Source organism: Heterodontus francisci, chromosome 14 (assembly GCF_036365525.1).
Source record: "Heterodontus francisci isolate sHetFra1 chromosome 14, sHetFra1.hap1, whole genome shotgun sequence".
In the NCBI taxonomy this organism is placed as follows: domain Eukaryota; kingdom Metazoa; phylum Chordata; class Chondrichthyes; order Heterodontiformes; family Heterodontidae; genus Heterodontus; species Heterodontus francisci.
Genome location: NC_090384.1, coordinates 32,417,007 through 32,440,057, shown reverse-complemented (window position 1 = coordinate 32,440,057; position 23,051 = coordinate 32,417,007). Strand labels below are relative to the sequence as shown.

The 23,051-nt window shown below is 42.7% G+C and overlaps 1 protein-coding gene across 7 annotated transcripts in view; it reads right to left on the bottom strand.

Annotated features, from left to right (window-relative positions):
* dgkza (diacylglycerol kinase, zeta a) overlaps positions 1-23,051 on the bottom strand; it is a 656,642-nt gene that overhangs the window by 73,225 nt on the left and 560,366 nt on the right. For all 7 annotated transcript variants that reach the window (XM_068045966.1, XM_068045967.1, XM_068045963.1 and 4 more), the window contains one exon: positions 624-658. In XM_068045966.1, the coding sequence (XP_067902067.1) occupies positions 624-658 (35 nt within the window). The remainder of the gene's footprint in view (positions 1-623; positions 659-23,051) is intronic.

Here is a 23,051-nt window from a genome sequence, read left to right as displayed (position 1 = left end):
GTATCTCAAGGGCAATCAGGGATGGGCAATAAATGCCAGCCTTGCCAGTAATGGTCACATCCCATGAATGATTAAAACAAAACTCCAGTGTGGGTGATGCTGCATGCTGCAAGGAAAGGGACACTCCAGTGTTGGTGACACCGCAGGTTAAGTTATACTTCGAATGACTGACACAGCACAATAAATTACACTCCAATGCACTGACACAATAAGGTAAGTGGTACACCAATGTCACAGCAGATTTGTGCTACTTCAGTCTTATGGATACAAGAAGGGAACTGATATTCCTACTGTTAATGATGCAGCAAAATAAGTGATAGTCTAGTGTTACTAACATTCCAGTTTTATAGATACAATAGGGTAAGCAATACTCCAGTGTTAGCGACACTGCAAGATAGGGGAGACATTGGTGTTGGTGCCACCACAGGATAAGCAATACTCCACTATTGGCAACACTGCAGGGTAAGAGATAGTGATGGTGACATTGTAACACAAAGGAAACTCCAGTGTTAGCAACAGACAGATGGCACTGGCTGTTAAAAATGATATAGCAAAGCTTTGCCAGCCTCAGATAAAGGTCTGCAAAAGAATCTCAGGGAGTGATAAAATTCTGCCATCCTTACCTGCATTTGTACTGGATGTGGCAATTTTCTCAGGTCTGGAAAAAATAAAAATAAATCAATGAGAATAAAAATGGACAAGGAGTCATTATATCTACTTACTTTCACTTTGCTTCAAGAGCAACTCACAAAAAAATCAAATCAGCTCTCCACCCTATCATGTCTGCACATCTCAAATGAGGCAGTTTCCTTAGCAGTAGAGAAACTTAATTTCGTGTGCTCAAACGGCACAGGATTTACAGGATCTCTCAATGCATGGAATTTACAGTGAGGGTGCATGCAGATACATGCATTTAGCGCCCTTTAAAACTATACAATGCATCACACTTGCGCATGATTACTAGTTGGCAGGGTCTTTCCCCGCCAGATTGGCCAAGGTCAAAGGGTAGAGGGGGTTTTGTTCCGGCAGAACTTGATATCTCTAGAGGTGAGAATTTTATGTATAATAACTGGCACATTATAGCTTTGTGCAACTTGACTCAGATTAAAACCAACATGAACATCTACAAATTTAACCCTGTTCTCTGAGGCCCCAGCATGCTGTGTAGGATTGATGTACTGAATAAACAAGGTTTAGCTAATGTAGGGCTGACTATGTGCTTGGGCCTGCTCTGCGATTCCATTCAATCATGGTTGATTTGCACCTCATCTCCATTTTACCACCTGGGCTACATATCTCTTGATGCCCTTACCCAACAAAAATCTAACAATCGCAGTCTTGAAAGCTTCAATTGACCCAGCATTCCATAAGCCTTCTGGGGGAAGAGGTTCAAGTTTCTACTACATTTTGTGTGAAAAAAGTCCTTTCTGGTTTCACTCCAGAATGGCTTAGCTCAAATTTTAAATATCCCTTTGTTGTTGATTCCCCCACCAGAGGAGATAGTTGCTCTTTATCTACCCTACCAAATCGTTTTAACATTTTAAACACCTCAATCAGATCACCCCTCAATCTACAGGACACGCTAATGCAACCTGTCTTTACAATTTAACCCTCCAAGCCCTGATATCATTTGGTGAATCTGCACTGCACCCCCTCCAAGACCAATTATTCCTTCCTGAGGTGCAGTGTTCAGAACTGAACACAATACTCCAGATGGGGTAAGATCAAGGCTCTATATAACTGAAGCATAACTTCCTATCCTTTGTAATCCATGTAGAGGTGAGTATGCAACATAAACTGTATGTACCCTGACACTGAAAGACTAATACAAAGATAAGTGGACATAATTCTCTTTTGATTTATCTTTCTATGTCCAAATTGTTACATCTCTTCAAAGTGATAGTTTAATATGAGACACAAAAGTATTTTCCCCCACAAAAAATGTTGTAAATTTAGAAAACGTTGCTTACACCCAAGCAGAATACATAAACTAATTGTTTCAGGATATTGCAGCTGTACAAGAAAAAGTTTAAATCAATGATAGGTTAGGCAGGGGATCTCTGTGATGCATGCCTCAACAGTATCCCTGCAGATATCAACCCTGATAGACATTTACTGTTTGAAATGACAGTTGTCACTGTGATAGTCATTGTTCTGTCAGATAGAAGTACATGTTAAGAGCCAATAACGGAGCACAATCTCTAAATGACTGGCTGAATGAGGAAAGGGTGGGAAAGGAGAGCTTGGAAGGGAAATTTCCAAAATCCTTTATCATCGGGAAGGGATACCTCACATCAATAATTTGCATATTGCCATAGCGAAATTGTTTCAACAAACATTCTAACCCTCCCCCACCCTGGCTGAAATGACCTTATAGTATTGTAAACCCTGGCTAGAAAGCAATAGCTTGACTCACCTTTGCACAATTCAGATGCTTCTTATGGTTCCCTGCAGACTCTTATCAAATCTCAGTAACTCTGACAAGGCTGACCATGAAAATACCTAATTACACTTCACAGAAGATTTGACAACCTTACCCAAGCTGGTATTACAAGCACGCAAGGTATACAGCAAACTTGGGATGTCAAACATGGGGACACTGAGGAAAGTGAATACCCTGGGCAATATATTGATAGCTGAAATGTTTTCACTGTGGGGTGCCCGACCAACCATACTAACTGCACCTATACACATTACCATAATTATTGCCCAGAAAAGCTACCAATAGGAATCAGCAATAACGTCCTGTAAGGGTTTTCTAGGTAGAGTTGACCAATGCAAAGCTGCCACCAATCAGATAGAGGTGGAATAGCAGAATTAAAATGTATTAGACCCCTTTAGGGAAAAGGATGCTTTGACAAACAGTGATTCACACCTCAATATCTACATTAATAAAAGGAAGTTTACAGATGCTATATTCTTTGGAATTAGGGCAGAACTTGTCACCATTCCAGTGTTGACCCTGTTTAGATTCAGTCCTGGTTATTGCAAATTCTTTAAGCACAAGACCCGCTGGGATAGACTAAAATTGGAGTGCCAGTGAGAAATGTATTCAGCGAACATCATCTATAAATGTGGAACTCAGCATCGTCCTTCTTGCTAAACCACAATTTCATTTATCAGTACAAGGTCACAATTGCCTGTATGACCAGATTCACAGTGAAAGGAAAGCTCCTCATAGACAGGTTTCAGTTAGCCTTGTAGATAGATCCACCGAACCACTATTTTCACTTGTGGGTAAGTCTCCAGAACAAGGTGGCATTAATACAAGAAAGCCACTAACTGATAAAATAAAATAAATCTGGAGGAATTACAGAGTGGTGGGAATGTGGATCTCACTGCCACAGAGTGCTTGAAGCAAATAGCATTGATTCGCTAAAGGGGAGCTTGATGCATCCACAAGGGAGGAGGGAATGGCGAGAGATGAGGGTAAGATAGAAATAGGTAATTAGAGTGGGAGGAGGTTGTATGGAGCATAATCACCGGTATAACCAGTTAGGATGAATGGTCTGCTTTTGCTCTGTTGATGCAATGTTATGATTCTCTGTAATAACTTTAGTAGATCAACATGTCAAGAAGATACTTCTGGAGGATATTATTGAGGCAGCTTTGGGCCTAAGGGTGTTTCCTCAGGTTGTAGGCCAAAAAGTCATCTGGACAGGCTAGTTCTACACAGACTACAGAAGTCTGAATAAGGTGGCTGTCAAAGTCAAATACTCAATATCTGGAAAATGTAACTCTCTGGTCTTTTTGTCAAAACCAAGGATGTTAGCACACAGCATTTGGAAAGTGACTGTATCTCCTGACAGTAGGCCCAAGATGGCGTTTCACTCCAGCCAAGGGTTGTATCAGTTCAAAGCAATCACATTGGGAAATATAGAATACTCCACTGCTTTTCTGAACCTAATGAATAATGTGCAGGCTGATCTGATTAACAATTGTTGTGTAGTGTAACTAGGGAGAGGAAGGACGGAAGGGCATAGTGCTATTTCAGTGTTGGCTTGCATCTTTGTTACTACTTGTTATTAAATAGACTATATTCTATATTTCTATATACTCAAATGTATTTGATGTTTTGCCTGGAAAAAGGTGAAGACCTTGTTATCTTGTGTTTACATGATACCCTCTATAATAGTACAACCTGTGGAAATGTACCCAGCATGACAATGCTGGACAAAATTATTGCCCATCCTTTTTCAACCTCTGACCAGCAAGTTACTTTGGAAATCATTGGAAATCACTTTGGGAGAGCGACTGCTTATATAGACATGTGGTTACCTTCTAGCAATTGGATTAAAGTAAATTTGTCGCTCAATTGTTCACAGGACAGAGAACTGGTCTGGTCAGGAAGTGACTGGCTCCTGCAGTGAGTTGGCATGAGGCCTGTTTGTTTGGATCACAGACACTGGGTGAGCTTCAGAGACTGACATTCTGGTCAATATATTTACTATGATACAGCTCTCTACTGCAGCACAGCTTAATCAGCTTCTCCTTCAACCTTTCATTTTCTTGCTCTATATCGTAGAAGAACTTGCATTTATATAGCGCCTTTTACATTCTAAGGACACCCCGAAGCATTTTGCAGCTAATGAAACACTCTTGACGCGTCATCACTGTTGTAATGTAGGAAAATGTGGGAGCCAATTGGCACACAAGGTCCCACAAACAGTAATGAGATAATGACCAGTTAATCTGTTTTAGTGAAGTTGGTTGAGGGATAAATATTGCCCAGGACACCGGGGAGAACTCCCCTGCTCTTCTTCTAATAGTGCTTTGGGATCTTCTGTGCAGGACTTCGGTTTAATGTCTCATCCAAATGACAGCACCACCAACAGCGCAGTACTGCACTGAAATGGCAGCCGAGATCTTTTCTCAAGTCTCTGGAGAAGAGCTTGTACTTACAGACCTTCTGACTCCGAAGCAAGAGAATTATCACTGAGCTATGGCTGACACTATATAGTGACATGGTTCATAATTTCAATTCCTCATTCTCTTACACCAGTATAATTTTATCAAACTTGAATATAAGAACCAACATGGAGCTGGCATGTGATCCTGGTAAGTTGCACAGATGAGATACATAAGTGACTAATGCCTTTAACAACAACTCTGATCCTGCATTATTGCAGTAAACCGCAGGGCCAGTTTTATGAATGCATTTTTCCAGTATGAAGCCTCACATGCCAGGAATGCATCCTGGGAAATTGAGGTATGATCTTCACCAGGTTCCGCCCATTCATTTTAACTTCAGTGATTTCCCAATATGCACACTCCGCAGGCAAGGCTCTCTACCAGGCCTGCATTGCATAATATCAGCCCTTATATTATCTCACACACATTCTAACATGAAAAACCTGACTGTTAAGTGCTTCCATTAAGTGCTTCTATTAGTAAAGCGTGGTGTGCTTGAAAATGGATTTCATACAGGCTGAGCAGAAAGTTTGTATTACAGCACTCATATCTGTCAAGAACTGGGCATGTCTAGTTAGTCAGTCAGACAGTAATTTTGAACTATTATAGATTCAGTAAGTCACATAATAGGTTGGCACTGTAAGAGGGTCAGTGAGTCGCATAATAATAGGTTGACACTATTATGGGTTGAGTCAGTCACACTGTAATAGGTCTACACTGCCAGCCAAAACCTAAAAACCAAATCCAATCTCTTCCACTGTAATTCCAGAAATGATTTTTCGTATTTATCTCGTTCAAACCCATAATGTCTAATACTGCGATGTGAGTACCCTCTAATAATAATGGAAACTACTGAGATTCCATGGAGAATTAGATTCAGTTGGTTTTGCCCTTAAATGAAGAATGTATAAACCAGAAATAGAATGTGATTCAGACCCAATGATGGGAATCTTTCCACGTCACCAGCCTATGGCTTTTCTCCTACTTGCAGCAAGAAGCAGCTAGGCTGTCCATTGTCCCACCAGGGACAGGGCTCTTAGCTCCGTTGAATGAAACTATTAATCTGTATAGGGTTATTGCTGTGGACAACTGATAGGTTCAAGTGAAAAGTCTCCTAGCCTATCCAAACATCACCCAGCCACCTATCTCGATGAGCACACTGTATCATTTGCATGTCTGCTTCAATCCTCTAAGCTCTCAGCAGCGGCTCTGCCTCCCTAACCTGCTCCTCTGGCACCACATTTAAAGCCTGGGATACAATCCACACCACCACAGGTTCAGCTCCCCCTCAGTGCCGTGCTTGTGAGCAAAAGGTATTATGCATCCTGGAACACGTAGTGTTGTTTTTAAGGAGGGGTCAGTGCCCCATTTTAAAAGTGGAAGAGATTCAGGGAGCAACATCATTAATTTTACTTGAGTTCTTTTTGGTGGAATTCTGGCCTAAAAATGCCCGGTTCCTCTTTGTAATTTATGTTCCGCCAACAAAATTGTGGGAACTTAGTACGATGAAAAGTCCCCTGCCTGAGACTGCGATTCTCAGGGTCCAAAAAGCCACCAACCACAAAGAACCTGGAACAATGATCCTTTTAATGCTTCTCAAGCACTTAAACCAGTGTAAATGTCAGAAAGTTCATTAGCCCAGCTGTGGAGTTATACAGTTTTTCAATTAAGCGGCTCGTCAAGAATTGAGGAAATGCTAATACGTGCACAAGGATCCAGATTCACTCCTGTCACAGCTCAGTATCAATACCCAGCTCCAACAGTCAATTTTTACTTCAGAACAGAGAATACATTGCTAACTGATTAATTCAAAGCCATTTAAAAGCAAAACCGTAATGACTGTTAAAATCACATTCTATTCATACTTTATACAATATCATAATGTGTAAAGCACCGATCTAAACATGCAACACACACACTGGACACACACACGACACACACACGACACAGCATGCCCAAAATGCAAACCGTGTGTCCAAAACAGACAGCACATGCCCAAAACATACACTGTGTGTCCAAAACAGACAGCTCACACCGCATGCCCAAAGCAGGCAGCGCACACCCAAAATGCACACTGCATGCCCAAAACGCACACCACACATCCAAAACAGCCAGCGCATGTCCCATACTGGACACTCAAACACACACTGCACACCGAACACACACTCTGCAAGTTCAACATAAACACCGCACTCTCTGCACACTCAACACATATACCTCACACTGAACTCAGGCACCGCATGCTGCACACACTCAACCCAGACATCGCATGCTCCGCACACACACTATACACTGCACAGGTCAACACACACATTACACCGTTATGTATAGAGCAACTAATGAGACCAAAGCCTTTGCGGTTATTGGCTACCTGGTTCAACAATATAAAATGTACAAAATGACAATAAAGTACTTTGTTTCCATTCAATGATTTTTTTTTTAATCACTAAGCACCTTGTTGGTATTTAACTGTATCAATATAGTACATCACTTCATATGTACATTACTGAGACAGCAGATTCTATAAGACACATGAAAAAATTGTTAGGAGTTTTAACAACACAATCAGGTGAAGTTAGAAAACATTTATTCACTTTTGGTCTCGCCAATGTATTGGACTGAGTTGTGATCTGCCAAAACTATTTGAAGCCACTGGATTAATTCCATGCTTCTACAGGTCACAGAATTGGGGCTTCAGTGTTGACTATGATCCATCTTTCCTTGGAGCGCAGCATCCTACTGGGAATGAGGGTCTATGGGATTAACCCTACAGTTTCAATCATAACCTAGGACACTGGCGGAATTGTCAAGGAAACAAAGAGCAGTGTCAGCATCACAGATACTTCACTTTTGAAATAGTAATAAAAACTCTCCTTGTGATTATTCGACCCTGCAAGAAATTTAACTGAAACAAGTAGTTAGTGAAATTAAACCAGCTGCCAACATTTGCCTAATTAATACTTTACAATTCCCATGCGGTCTGACATTCCCAGGGTATTATTTGATCCCACAGGCTCTACTTGTTAGAGAAGGTATAACATTTTAACAGAGTTGACATTCCTGGGGGCCTGCTATTGATTAATAATATAAAAATATACAGAGGCTGTGCCTGGTGTCTATGCAATGAGCCAGGGCCACAGAGTAACCTTTAACAACTTCAGAGGTTTGGTTCAAACTCCCAATGACAGGCCTGCACAGCTGCAGCAATCCTTCAAAACCTTGCTCTTTGTTAAATTGAACTTAGTTAAATTCGGGTCTGACCTGGAGTGAAGCATTCACTGTTCGAATTGACAGCACAGCTGCACAAGTTTATCATTAATGATCCTAACAAGGCTGACTGCTTTTAGTCACGTTGTTACAGTTTGCTAACGCACGTTTTTGTGTAAATCCTCTGATCAGCTCTGAAGGCAGTCCAGTTGTCCTTTTTTTTGTTAGCCAGTTTTGCCTTTCATTAGTAATGTCTACTTGCTCAGTTAAAGTGTCAAACAGAAGAAATTATAGTCTGCGTTGTTTGAGTGCTAATCAATAAGCCCTGATGGATGCGTCTGCATTCGGGCACCAGGTGAGCACAGGGCAGGTGATGTTCAGCTGTGAAGCCCTCCAAAGTTGAATTGCTGGCTGAAACTTAGTGCTAGATCAATCATGGCAGCTGGGTGAGGTACTCGAGGGTGGAACTCTACCTCAGCAAGGAGCCAATACCTTCAAGAGGGGATGAAATTGAACAGGGAGGGAGAAACAGCAAATGATACCTTGGGAGGTAATCGGAGATTGTAAATGTGATGAGATAACATCTACAGATATAGCCGCGAGCTAGCTACCTTTAACGGTTGTCCTTTCAGTATTGGGTTTGGTAACACATCGAAAGTATGACTGGTGATGACAACATCCTCAGTTCTCTTGCAAATGAAAGCATATTGAAGGAAAGGACTGCCGCAATGAGGGAGTAAAGTTCAATTTAGGTGGGGACGCAAGATGGGCAGTGGTATAGTGGTAACTGTTGAACTTAACGTCGAAAGATGAGGTGCTGCTCCTCGAGCTTGGTTGATGTTCACTGGAACACTGCAGCAAGCCAAGGGCAGAAAATTTTCACCCTGCTCTCGTGCCCACATTTCTGTTCTTGGCCTGCTCCAGTATTCCAGTGAACATCAACGCAAGCTCGAGGAGCAGCACCTCATCTTTCGATTAGGCATTCTACAGCCTTGCAGACTCAACAATTTCAGAGCATGACTGGTCAATTTTTTATTGTTTATTTTTTTTTTAAACCATGTTCCTGTTTTTCATGTTGTGCTTTTGGACAGAGCTGCTCATTATTCTGCCATTAACACTCTCTCTGGACTAATGCTTTGTCTTTCACCATAAGCATTAACACACTCTTTGCCTTTGTCCCGTGACATCTTTGTTATTTAATCTCTCCTGCCCTCTCCCCTATTACACACCTTCCCTTTTGTTCTCTTCCCCACCCCCCCCGCCCCCAAACTTGCTTAAAACCTAATACTTTTCTTACCTCTGCCAGATCACAGACCTGAAAAGGTCACAGACCTGAAACGTTAACACTGCTTCTCTCTCCACAGATGTTGCCTGACCTGCTGAGTATTTCCAGCACCTTCTGTTTTTATTTCAGATTTCCAGCATCTGCAGTATTTTGCTTTTATATTGGTTGCATGGGCCTGGGGAGTGGGAGCAGAAATTGTGGCACTACCCTTCCCAATGGTACCAGAGCTTCCAACAGCATGGACTAGACAGGCACCAGAGATGTTACCTGTATTGCAAATGACTCTGCATAAAAATAGGCTGTTAATATCCACCTGCTGAGCCTTGATGGTAGATGTTAGCAGGCTATTTGTTTGCAGAAAGCAGCATGCCAAACTCAGTCCTCCCCTCACATTTCCTGCAAGGCCCGCAGGAACCCTGGTCAATTTTTATCCCCTCTTCCAGTCCAGACGTGCTGAGTACAACTCCTTACTGTCAGTTAGGTTTGGCTAACTCAGCACAGAACGGCACTCAATCCAAGGATTTTTCTGAGTTGTAGGGTTCAGTTCCTCAATGGGTAACCTTACTGAGATATCAGGGGAACAAACTGCAGCTGTATTTGAATAAAATTTCCTGCAGTTCTCATCAGAAAACCAGTCTAGTTCAGCTCAAGCTTGGAGATGATTACGTCATGGAATTCGTGCTGCCAATTTCTATTCCTTCCCTTGTTTCGAGTTTCTTTTTTCAACAAATTCTGGCTGTTTAATAATTGTTGCTCTCAATACTGATCCATAAAAAGCAGCAGAGTTGGTAATAATTTGGAGCTACCGTCTTTGTGGCTGTTGTTTGGCCTTAACGCTTTTTCTGCAGCCAAGATACTGTTTGATTGGACGAGTCATTCATTCAGTAAAGAAAATATTTAAACATTCAGAAATCTCTTAAAATAGGGCAACGAATTCTATATAAAAAAGGTTTTATTTTTGGGATCAGTAGGTGTAAAATTTCTCTTTCCCTCCACTCACTGCCCCAAGCAATGCTTATTTCCCAAAACAACAGTTTGAGAATTTCCATCACCATGTTTAAATTGCTGTTTCTCTTCTGGTCTAAATTGATGTCCTGATGCAAATACACAGTAATTAATAAGTGATCTGCCTGGCTCAGGGATATGCCATTAATGCGCCACATTCTTAAACCAGGCATGGTTGAACAACCCAAGAATTCTTAATGGCTTGCAGGCCACCACATTCTAAGGACGGATTTTGAAACTGTCTACCAGTTGATGGATATAGGGCGTAGTCCGAAGGTGGGACAGGCATTGCCGTCTTACGCTTCAATCAGCCCCCTGTCCTCTTCTTCACGGAGATAGGAACACCAGATAGACTACAGCAGTTCTTCTCAAGGGCAATTGGGGATGGGCAACAAATGCTGGCCTTGCCAGCAACTCCCATATCCCATGAAACGAATAATTAAAAAAATTCATTATAAGCTACAGCACTTAGTTTGCATATTTTCCATTTCCATCACTCAGATATGCCTCAGTTGCGCTGTGCCTCTCCTGCTGTGCTTTTTCATTCTCTCTATTCAATCAAGAACTGAATTTCAATCCCACCCCAGTGGTCCTGTGATTAGGTTTTCCACACAATACACATTCATGCGATACTCCAGAGACATCTCTCATGCAAGGCCTAATTTTTATGATCAGGCCTGGAGCAAGAGACTCTGCACAATAAGATCATGGGCAGAAATCAATGCTCTCGTCTTTCAACACCTCGCGCTTGGTTCTTTTTTTTAATAACAAGTGGCGAATCACTCGGTGCTAACTCAGTTAGACGGGTAGGATTAGAGAATAAAAACACCTGCATCCATCCAGGCTTCATCATTCTGGGTGTTAGGGAGCTGATTGCTATTGTGCACAGTTTTGCATGGAATAATACACTATGCTGGAAAAGGCTTTAAGACTCCATTCTTGGAGTGACAAAAGGAAAAAGGAGACTCTGTAGGATCTACCTTTTCCTTTAGTCACTTCAGGTGTGTGTTGGCATCAAAGCCTCTTCCAGCATAATGCCCTATCCCACAAGGTCTGAAGGTGCACTCTTATGAGCATGCGGGGTAGAAATTGCCATTATTTTCTTCCCTCTTTCTGTCTGTCTCCCTGTTTTTTGATAGCTCTCATTCTCTCTCAGGGTGAGCTGTGACTTAACCTATCGAGCAAGGTTTTTTCCTCTTTAGCCAATTTATAGAAGAAATGAAACAGTGGCCGGAGGACCCTGTTCACCACCCCCACCACCACCCACTCCCTCTTCCCCACTCTTGGTTTTGGGTTCAGACTGGTAGGCTTGCCCTCCATTATTAGTTTTTCATTTAAAAGGCTAAGCACTAAAAGCAGCAGGGTGTAGATGGAACTAAGTGGTCCCACAATCAACAAAACCAGAGCAAAGGCAATAGGGGTCAGGCAATGGCTGCTAACAAAAGGTAATGATCATCCATAAAAACAGTCTCATGAGGACACACCAGGTCTGTTCACCCAGCTGGAAACTGTATTATCATGTACATAAGCTGTTGCTGGGTAGATTACGTATATAGACCTTAAGCATCATCAAGGATTTAATTATCTGAATATAGACTGGGATAGTAGTAATGTAAATGGCAGTGAGGGTCAAGAGTTCCTAGAATGTGTTCAGGAAAATTTCCTACAGCAGTATGTTTCTAGTCCAACGAGAAAGGAGGCACTACACCTGGTTCTTGGGAATGAGGTGGGCCAAGTGGATCAAGTGTCAAGAGGAGAGCATTTAGGGGACAGTAATCATTGTATCATAAGATTTAGGCTGACCAAGGAAAAGGACAAAGAACAATACAGAGTAAGAATAATTAACTGGGGGAAAGCGAACTTCAATGGGTAAGAACAGATCTGGGATGAATAAATTGGAGCCAAAGGTTGGAAGGAAAAATGGTGGATGAACAATGGGCTATGTTCAAAGAGGAGTTATTTCGGGCACAGTCAAGGTATATTCCCTCAAAAGGGAAAGGTAGGGTAAACAAAGCTAGAGCTCCCTGGATGACAAAAGAGATAGAAACTAAAATAAAGAAGAAAAAGTGCGCTTATGACAGATGTCAGGTAGAAAATAGTACTGATAACCAGGCTGAATATAGAAGGTTCAGAGGGGAAGTGAAAAGCAAGTAAGAGAAGCAAAGAGAGAGTATGAAGAGAAACTGGGAGCTAACATAAAAAGGAATCCCAAAGTTTTCTATAGACATATAAATAGTAAAAGGCTGGTAAAAAGAGGATGGGGCCGATTAGGGACCAGGCAAAGCTGAGGTGTTAAATAAATACTTTGCATCTGTCTTTAGCAAGTAAGAAGGCAAAGGTGAAAAAGGAGGTAATTCGGACACTAGAAGGGTTTAAAATTGAGAAGGAGGAGGTATTGCCTCTGCTTTCTGTACTTAAAGTGGATAAGGCACCAGGACCGGTTGAGATGCATTCAAGGATACTGAGGAAAGTGAGAGTGCAAATTGTGGAAGCACTGGCCATAATTTTCCAGTCTTCCTTAGACTCGGGGGTGGTACCAGAGGACTGGAGAATTGCAAACATTACACCATTGTTCAAAAAAGATAAGCCCAGCAATTACAGGCCAGTCAGTTTAACTTCGGTGGTGGGAAAATCTCTAGAAAAATAATTCGGGACAAAATCAGTAGTCACATGGACACATGCAAGTTAATTAAGGAAAGCCAGCATGGATTTCTTAATAGAAAATCATGTTTAACGAACTTGCTGGAGTTTTTTGAGGAGGTAACAGAGAGGTTTGATGCAGGCAATGCTGTTGATGTGGTGTACATGGACTTTCAAAAGGTATTTGATACAGTGCCACACAACAGGCTTGTGAGCAAAGTTATAGCTCATGGAATAAAACGGACAGTAGCAACATGGAATTAGCTGAGTGACAGGAAACAGGCAGTAGTGGTTAATGGATGTTTATTGGGCTGAAGGAAGGTTTGTAGTGGAGTTCTCCAGGGGTCAGAGTTGGGACTCTTGCTTTTCCTGAGATATATATATATATATATATATATATATATATATATGACCTAGACAGACCTTGGTATACAGGGCACAATTTCAAAGTTAGCGGATGATATGATACTTGGAAGCATTGTTAACTGTACGGAGGATAGTGTAGAACTTCAAAAGGACATAGACAAATTGATGGAATGGGCAGACAGGTGGCAGATGAAGTTCAATGTGGAGAAATGCGAAGTGATTCATTTTGGTAGGAAGAACACGGAGAGACAATATAAAATAAAGGGTACAATTCTAAAGGGGATGCAGGAGCAGAGTGACCGAGGTGTATATGTGCATAAGTCATTGAAGGTGGCAGGACAGGTTGAGAAAGCAGTTAATAAAGCATACTGTATCCTGGGCTTTATTAATAGGGGCATAGAGTACAAAAGTAAGGAAGTTATTTTGAACTTGTATAAAACACTAGTTCAGCCTCAGCTGGAGTATTATGTCCAGTTCTGGGGGGCCACACTTTAGGAAGGATGTGAAGGCATTGGAAAGCGTGCAGAAAAGGTTCACGAGAATGGTTCCAGGGATGAGAAACTTCAGTTTATGAAGATAGATTGGAGAAGTTAGGACTGTTTTCCTTGGAGCAGAGAAGGCTGAGAGGAGATTTGATCGAGGTATTCAAAATCATGAGAGATCTGGACAGAGTAGATAGGGAGAAACTGTTCCCACTCGTGAAAGGATTGAGAACGAAAGGGCACAGATTTAAACTAATTGGTGAAAGAAGCAAAAGTGACATGAGGAAAAACTTTTTCACGCAGCGAGTGGTTAAGGTCTGGAATGCACTGCCTGAGAACGTGGCGGAGGCAGGTTCAATTGAAGCATTCAAAAGGGAATTAGACTGTTATATGAACATACGAACTAGGAGCAGGAGTAGGCCACTCGGCCCCTCGAGCCTGCTCCGCCATTCAATAAGTTCATGGATGAACTGATTACTCCACATTTCCACCTACCCCCAATAACCTTTCACCCCCTTGCTTAGCAAGAATCTATCTATCTCTTCCTTAAAAATATTCAAAGACTCCGTTTCCACGATCTTTTGAGGAAGGGAATTCCAAAGACTCATGACCCTAGAGAGAAAAAATTTCTCCTCATCTCTGTTTTAATTGGGCGACCCCTTATTTTTAAACAGTGACCCCTAGTTCGAGATTCTCCCACAAGGGGAAACATCCTTTCCACATCCACCCTGTCAAGATCCCTCAGGTTCTTATATGTTTCAATTAAGTTGCCTCTTACTCTTCTAAATTCCAGCAGATACAAGCCTAGCCTATCCAATCTTTCCTTGTAAGACAGGCCACCCATTCCAGGTATTAGCCTAGTAAACCTTTTCTGCACTGCCTCCAACGCATTTACATCCTTCCAGTACACAGTACTCCAGATGTGGTCTCACCAATGCCCTGTATAGTTGAAGCATAACCTCCCTACTTTTGTATTCAATTCCCCTTGCGATAAACGATGACATTCTATTAGCTTTGCTAATTACGTGCTGTATTTGCATACTAACCTTTTGCGATTCAAGCACTAGGACACCCAGATCTCTCTGCATCTCAGAGCTCTGCAATCTCTCACCATTTAGATAATATGCTTCTTTTTTTATTCTTCCTGCCAAAGTGGACAATTTCACACTTTCCCACATTATACTCCATTTGCCAGGTCTTTACCCACTCATTTAACCTATCTATATCCCTTTGTGTCCTCTTCACAAGTTACTTTCCTACCTATTTTTCTCCAAAAAGGAAGAATGTGCAGGGTTACGGGAAGAATGGCACTAAGTGACTTGCTCATTTGGAGAGCTGGTGCAGACATCATGGGCCAAATGGCCTCCTTCTGCACTGTAACAATTCTGTGATGTCACGAGTCTGTACCTCGTGCTGCTCGGTGTTCATGTAGATACCTTAGTGAGAAGACCTCTGTAAACAAAATTCTGTTAGTTTGACCCACAGTCAACTATACTCATTCTATACTAATAGCATACTGACAATAAAGTGCATGGTGGCAGTGGTAAAAACGACTTTGTAGCATAAGAAAACAGGAGAGATCAAAAACATCGAGGAGACATGGAAAAATCGATTCCATTACCAGAAAGCTTTCAGCAAGCCTTGGGACCCAACCAGGCCGAGACGGATTAAAAGATTCGACAGGTACCATTCCACGCTGGGTTTAATGGCATGACTGACAAAGAACAGGTCAGTGTTTTGCTTTACGCCATGGGAGACAGTGCGGATGACATTATGACCACCCTGGGAATCAATGAGAAAGAAACCCCATACGGCGAGGTGATTAAAGCATTGGAGGGATACTTTTCTTCAGGAAGAATGTAATCGTGGAAAGGGCTAAGTTCAACAGATGCACCTAAAAAGTTGGTGAAAGCATCGATTCAGTTATTACCGATCTGCATATTGTAACTGACGATTGCGACTACGGGAGCTTGCGAGAGGAACTGATTGGGGACAGAATAGTTGTCGGGGTTCTAGTTGAAGCGCTGTCAGACCAGCTTCAGCCGAAAGAGGATTTGACTGTGAAAAAAAGCCACTTTATTGAGCAGGCAGGCAGAAGTACAAAAGTTTAATCAACTACTAGTTCGGGGGATCACGGAGGACCAGCCTTGAAAGTTCTGGAATCAGTGGAGTCCGTTGAGAAGACGGAATAATAATACCAAAAAGCCTGAGAGGCAGGAAAGACACCTACAGGCAGCAACACGGAATTGCAGTAGGTGCGGCCGGGAGTAGCACCGGCGGGAAAATTGGCCCAGCTCGGGAAGCTGAATGTTTCTGGTGCAAGAGAGGGGGGAACTTCCAGCAGGTCTGTCGCAGCAGAAAACAAACACTGCAGATGAGTAAAAAGATCAAGGAAATAAAAGAGGGTCAAACAATTAGTACTCCCTTCCTAGGAGAAGTGCTGGGGAACAGAAAGCATAGTGGAAGATAAAACTAATTTAGAATTAGATACAGGAGCGGCGGTTTCTATCCTGTCTGACCAAACACCTTAGCTAAGGAAGGAAAGGCTTAGGAAAACCAACAAGAAATTAAATGGGCCAAGAGGGATTCAGTTGAAGGTTGTGGGAAAAATGGACAACCTTAACACACAAAAACACCACTATTCCAAAACCTTTTATATTATAAGGAACCAAGCCTTTCACTACTCAGTAAGAAAGCTTGTTTAGCCTTACAGATGTTACACAGGGTGGAAGCAGGTCATCTTGGAAAACTCTTCATTGGTGATCTGAATACTGAAATAAATGAAAAGACACTTGAAGCAATATGGAAGAATAGTAGAAGTTCTGCTGATGAAAGATCATGAAAAAGTCGAGGGGGTTTTGCTTTTGTTACCTTTTGTGCGAGGGATGCAGCCTGGGATATGAATGGGAAGGATCTGGATGAAAACCCATTAAAGTAGAGCAAGCTACTAGACCAGCATCTGAAAACAGTAGATGACATAGACTACCTCCACCCCCAAGAAGCAGTGATCCTCCGTAGAGAATTCGGAGGAATGAGACTTTCCTCTCAGAAAGGTGGGCACAGTGAATGGATTCAGGAGCAGGAACAGTGCTACCTTAAGAGGAATGTACCACCACCTAAAAGGCCCCTCTCTTCGAGGCCAATGGAAAAATGGAGAAATGGGAGCGGGGGGGAAAAAAAAAAAAAGAGAGGAAGTGGCTCAAAAGAACCTCCCTCACGCGAAAGGTTATGGCTCGCCTCCATCTCGCACAGGAATGATACCATCAAAAACAATTAATGAAAGACCAAGAGAATCAGCTACCAGAGAGAGCTGATAAACCTGTGATACAACCAACAACAGATCACCCAGACGACAGTGAAAACAGAGAACATGAGTCATCCGATAGTTCCACTCACCCACAGGAATGTGAGGAAGAAGAACTGAAAGACTCAATATCTCAAACAAATGAAAGAAGATGCTATGGCAGAGTCATGAGATCCCCACAGCATTACAGATCTGATGAATGAAATCAGAGACTTGGGGGGAGATGTAGTATAATGTACCTAAGCTGTGTGGGATAGATTATGTATACAGACCTCAAGCATCATCACAGGATGTGATGTCACGAGTCTGTACCTCGTGCTGCTCAGTGTTCATGTAGATACCTTAGTGAGAAGACCTCTGTAAATAAACTCCTATTACTTTGACCCACAGTCTACGATCCTCATTCTATACTAATAGCACAGTGACAATATAGTGAAGAAACAATTAGCTCAGTTGATGCATCCTATGCAAGGGTCAGCAGTATTGCTCGTCTAGACAGTGCTCCTGGCACTGGAAATCCTAAGCAACTCTGAACTTTTTGGTTGTTTTATGGATGGGAGGATTGGTCTGTGAGCACCATGATAGCAGTCTGTTCTCTAACAGCAGAGATATAAATCCAATGCGCACTTCTTCCAACCAAGTCAATTCTGGCCAAGAGAAATGGCAAGGAGCATCTCCCAATGTTTTATCAGTAAAAATGCAGCCAAAAGAGTATCTGTTCTCAGGTAGAAGACAGTCGCATTTTTCCCCAGAGGAAACAGGTTTTTTCAAGGCTGAAAATAGGCCATTAACATAAAATGTAAAAACAACAGATTGACTTCCATCTTTGAAGCATAGTTTATAAGGGAGCAGCAAAATGGCTGATGAGTGGAGCACTGTCCATTTTTCACCTGGCAGTTCTGGCAGGTGTTTAAGTTGGCAATAGAAACTCTTGCCAGAAATAGTCGAAGCTTCGGTCGAATATCTTAATTGAGGGGATGAATTATGCCATGGCAACATGCCCATGATTTTGGGTCACGTGCTCATTCACAGGGCATCATATCCACACCCAGTCACAGAGGACATCCAGAAGTGCCAGACACCAACTGAAGGAGGTTTTTGAAATTAAGAACTGCAAAGTGAGAGACATTGACAGTGACCGAGACAGACACAGAGAGATGGATAGAAGCATCCATCTGAGTGCTCCTGTGTACTTTTTTCCTATTTGCTTTTAAACCACCGTTCCCAGTGTGACCACTGACCTTGAACGTACATCACCCCTTTAAAATTGGCATGCACTGCAATTTCCTCTCCCCTCCACTCTAAGTTAAGCTAATGTCCTACAACAGGCTGAATCTGCAGTGGCAGCGCTGAATAATTACGCAAATGAGCAAACCCAAGAAAACTGGAATGCCATTATCACCAAGATTTCTACCAGTTCTAAACTCTCGTGACTGGATATCACCAGGCTATGGAAATCTACATTACTGCCTCCAGTTATCGCACTTTGCTGAACTGCACGCTCTAAAATATCATCCAGCTTTGTAGCTCTCTCCCTTAAATAAATATTCTCCTTCTTCACTGATACTGTCAGCCAAATTGTGCAAAGTGCCTCTCTTCAAACTAACGTAGGCTGAAGGCACTGCGTTCTCAGCTGGGGCAGTTTTTAGTGTCTTGCAATGAGTTGCTTTTTTGAGTCTGATGAGATATTGGAAGAGCCACATCATCCTGTCAGAGTGGATGAAGGTGTAAAAGGGTTCAGGTGTCAGGTTGTCTCAGCATCAAATCATTATGCACATAGTTTCAGACATGTCAGAAGCTCCTGCTATAGCCTTCTGCCCATAGCATATCTGCCAGTCACTGTTCAAATTTAATTGATTCGACTACTTGTCTTGGTCATGCAAAGAACACCAGCAACACACACAGAATCCATTTTGTTACCTGTCGTGCTACTAAGTTATGATCAAATCAAATATGTCACTGCAACCTCCAGGATTAATGGCTGTGATATTAAATCGCTTTTTAATTTTGCCCACCAAGATCCACTTCTACTCACGGACATCTGGGAGACTGTATGTCTCCTGGATTTCTTTTCTTCAGGAAAAGTGCAATTTTTGTGTTCTTTTACTCTATGAAGTCCTCGTTGAGAGGACTACTGCCATGTCTCTGCCAATGCTCCTCAGGGCGTATATCACAGCTGCTTAAATTATTTGACCATTCAATAGCTTGTGGTTAGAGGTTAGAAGTCAGTTTGTGAAGAACTGGTGCAAATCACCTCAATCCCAGCCATAACCTGTTTCATTCCCTCTCTCTCACACATACTTTCACACACTCACTTACACATATTGCTTGTGCTCTCATTCTCTCTCTGACAGGGTGCTCACCAGGTGCAGTGACTCTTTCTCATACACCTGTACAATAAATGTCTATTAAATCTTATTATGGGAGAAGGGACTTGTGATTTAGCAGCTAATCAACTGGGCGTAATAGTAAAGTCCAACCACTGTAGACAGAATACGAAGCCACATGTGTATTATACTGGTTCCTTCCAGAACACAACTCTCTCAAGACTTTGGCCAGAATTAAACTTTGAAGTGGTAGCCCTGCCCACCAGCTGAAAGATCAGGGGAGAGCCCACCTCCGCCAGGCCTGGAAGCCACACTGCTATTTTGTGTTGCCCTGGCCCTTAATTAGCATCGGCTTGGGACTTCCTGAGGCGACAAGCCCCGTCTCCAAGTGCTGTCAGCCAATCAGAAGGCCAGCGCTCCACAGTCTCGGCAGCATCACCAGGAGCTGTGGCCACTGCTGGTACTGCATCCAGCCAGAAGAGACCAATGGACGTCACTCTTCAAAGAGGTCTATGGGGGTAGGACCTTGGCGAGGACAATTGGCTTGGTGCCAGTGAGATGGGGTGGGTTAGAGAACAGGGCAGGGTGGCTAGTTTTAGCGGGGGAGGCCTATGCTGCTTTGGTGGCTCTTCATGGGGACAGGGTGCCTGATCAGGATGGCCCCTACCCCAGCCAGCAAGGAGGCCCACCATGCATTACTAGCTGGCCTCTTCATGTGAAGTGCCTCAATTGGCCTGGGACGGGAGGGCCGTTTTCCACCTCCCCGCCAATGCTGAGATAGTAGCGAATGCAGGTAGGCGACGGGCATGACACCTCCCACACGATTTTACACCACCCCCCTAAAGACACTGTCCCCCCCTCTCATCTCTGAGCCCACTCACGTGGGTTGGGGAGTGGGGGGGTGGGGGTGTGGTGTTAAATTCCAGCCTTTGATGCTGCATGAGTCTGAGATTATATCCATTAGATTTATGATTGTTAAGGGTCACTAGTCACACAGGGAATCAGGATGCTCTAGCAGAGTCATGGCAGGAGCTGACAGCGTCCAGTTGAAATACTCGTGAAATGCTCACTATAGAAAGCACCGGGCAGAAGGACATAGAACGTGCGCAAGACCTAATTTCATAATAATGAACATCTGTTCATTTCCATTGCACCTCCTACATCCTCAGGAGGTCTGCAAGTATGGTGCGGTCAATGCATTGCATTTGAACTGTTGCTGCTGATACTCCATGGTTTGTGTCAATCTTCCGCAAAAGTTAAGGTTGGAGATTGTGGAACCCACAAGGAAATTCTTACTGTTAGATATTAATTTTTGTTTGACTCGATTTTTATGAAGAGCCTTGGAGGTTTTACTATATTAAAGGTGCAATAAATGAAAGTTATTATTCAGAATCGCAATAGAATCTATTCAACTTTTTGGAGACTCACTGCTCCACATTGTCTCATTCTCTGCTGTTGTCAAGATTTGTCTGTTCCTAATGACCACGATAAAATTAGGAAATAAAACACAGAATGAGAAAAGGCCATTCAGCCCATTGAACCTGCACCATTTAACAAACAATGAGCGGCTTGTAATATCACGGACTCATCGTCATTCTAGACTTTCAACAATATTAAACTCAAGTAAACCTGGCCTTACTAGAAAGTCAAGCAAGAAGAGCTCCAGGATGTCACTGACACATTTTCTCAGCCCTGGCCACATGTGTTCCATGAATGTCATTCCAATGCTCTAATTAAGCCTGCAGCCAGTGCTCTACAGATCGTTTAAATTTATCCCCATAACCCCATCCCTTTTATAGACATGGATGTGTCCACAAGGTACCTGCTTTTAAAAATAATTTTCTTTCACATTTCAGGGCTTCCTGAATAATTTTCTAGCTAAAATAGTGAGTTGGTACGGGCCTCCGTCAATGCTGTAAGTGGCAACGCTGAAATGCACAAGCGTTGCCTGGGGTATCCATTGTCCCTCCCTCTCTGCTGCCCTAGGGGAAACAATTTGCTTTTTACCTCCATGCACTTTTAACAGCACAGGAGAAATCTGGAATGAACAAGTGGGGAACTCTGGTTATGACCTCTTGTCCTTCTACCCTCGGGCAACATAGACTGGAGCACCAGCATTCTGCCTTTTGGGATGCACACCGCTTTGAGGAGTTACTGACACTGGTTACCATGGAAATGATGAGCTAACCGAACTAGGTACTGTTTCTGAAGGTGCTGGAACCAAATACTGAAAACAAAAATAATGTCGCCTCCGTCTCACCCACAGTTCGTCCATTATCACTTTCCCAGCTGTTTCCAGCATTGAAAGAGCAAGACAGCACCACAAAACAGTACCCTGCACAAATTTCTGTAGATGAAATCACTGTTTTCCCACAACATGAAGGCTCTCTTAAACACAGCTGTGTAAACATGAGCAAGCCCACCTGCTGATACCTGCACAACAGCCAGGAGCAACATCCCAAAACACAAAATGCTCTGACTTCTAATTCTTACGTGTGCTCACACGTTCTCATTTCATGCAGCACTGCCTCAGGGTTACTGAGATCTGTCAACAGTGTAGTTACATGACATCCCAAAAAAATTAGAATTTTCATTTTTTTTAAAAATCACTCTCTTGCTGCACAACAGAATAAGCAATTATCAGAGGGCAAGATGTAGCAAAAAGAGAGGTGGGGATCGGGGTACTGCCCCTGATCTTTATGAAACATCGGAAACAGCCACGCTCATATCTACAGGATATTGGGAAAGGCTCCAATTCCAATCTAGAGTTTTTCTATCAACTCTCAGAATTTCGTTTTACAATCTGGAGAAGGGGATGGTGTCCAGGTCCGACTGGGAGAGCTTTTGGCCAAGTAAAGTTCCTGAATAAACCATGAACATCCTACAGTGCCATGTTGTCTGATTCAGCTGAAAATAATAGTTTTTGCTCCTTCCTCACGGACCATTTGCAACTGAATGAATTGGTCGCAAGTCTCGGTCGATGCTCCTCACCAACCAGCAGGTGGCAGACTCCCCCACCCTCACCCCTCCTACAAGGCGCCTTGTTTGCGGAGGGGTGCCTGGTCTCTGCCCAGAAAGTGGGAAATTGGCACCGGGAGGATGTGTGGCATGGGAGTGAAGTGTCAACTGCATGAACTTCAATCTTCATGTAATCCAGCTCTCTTGACCATCTGACCTTCTCTGGCAGATTTATCAGAGTAAGAAACCGACATCACAACAGTGACTACACTTCAAAAATACTTCATTGGCTGTAAAGCGCTTTGGGAAACCTTGTTGTGAAAGGAGCTATATAAATGCAAGGTTTTCTTCCAGTGTGAAAAATCACATATTTTCCCCTCAGTATTAACATTGCAGTTTGTAAATGGCATGTTTGCCAAATTGAAAGCCTCAAAGTGCAGAGAAATACAGAACATTCGGGAAATCAATTGTAAATTTCTATTCTTAAATGGATCCTTAAGTTATCAACATTGCAATCGTCAATCCTGCAGTGTGACATCAGCATGCATGAAGGATATAGAGCGCAC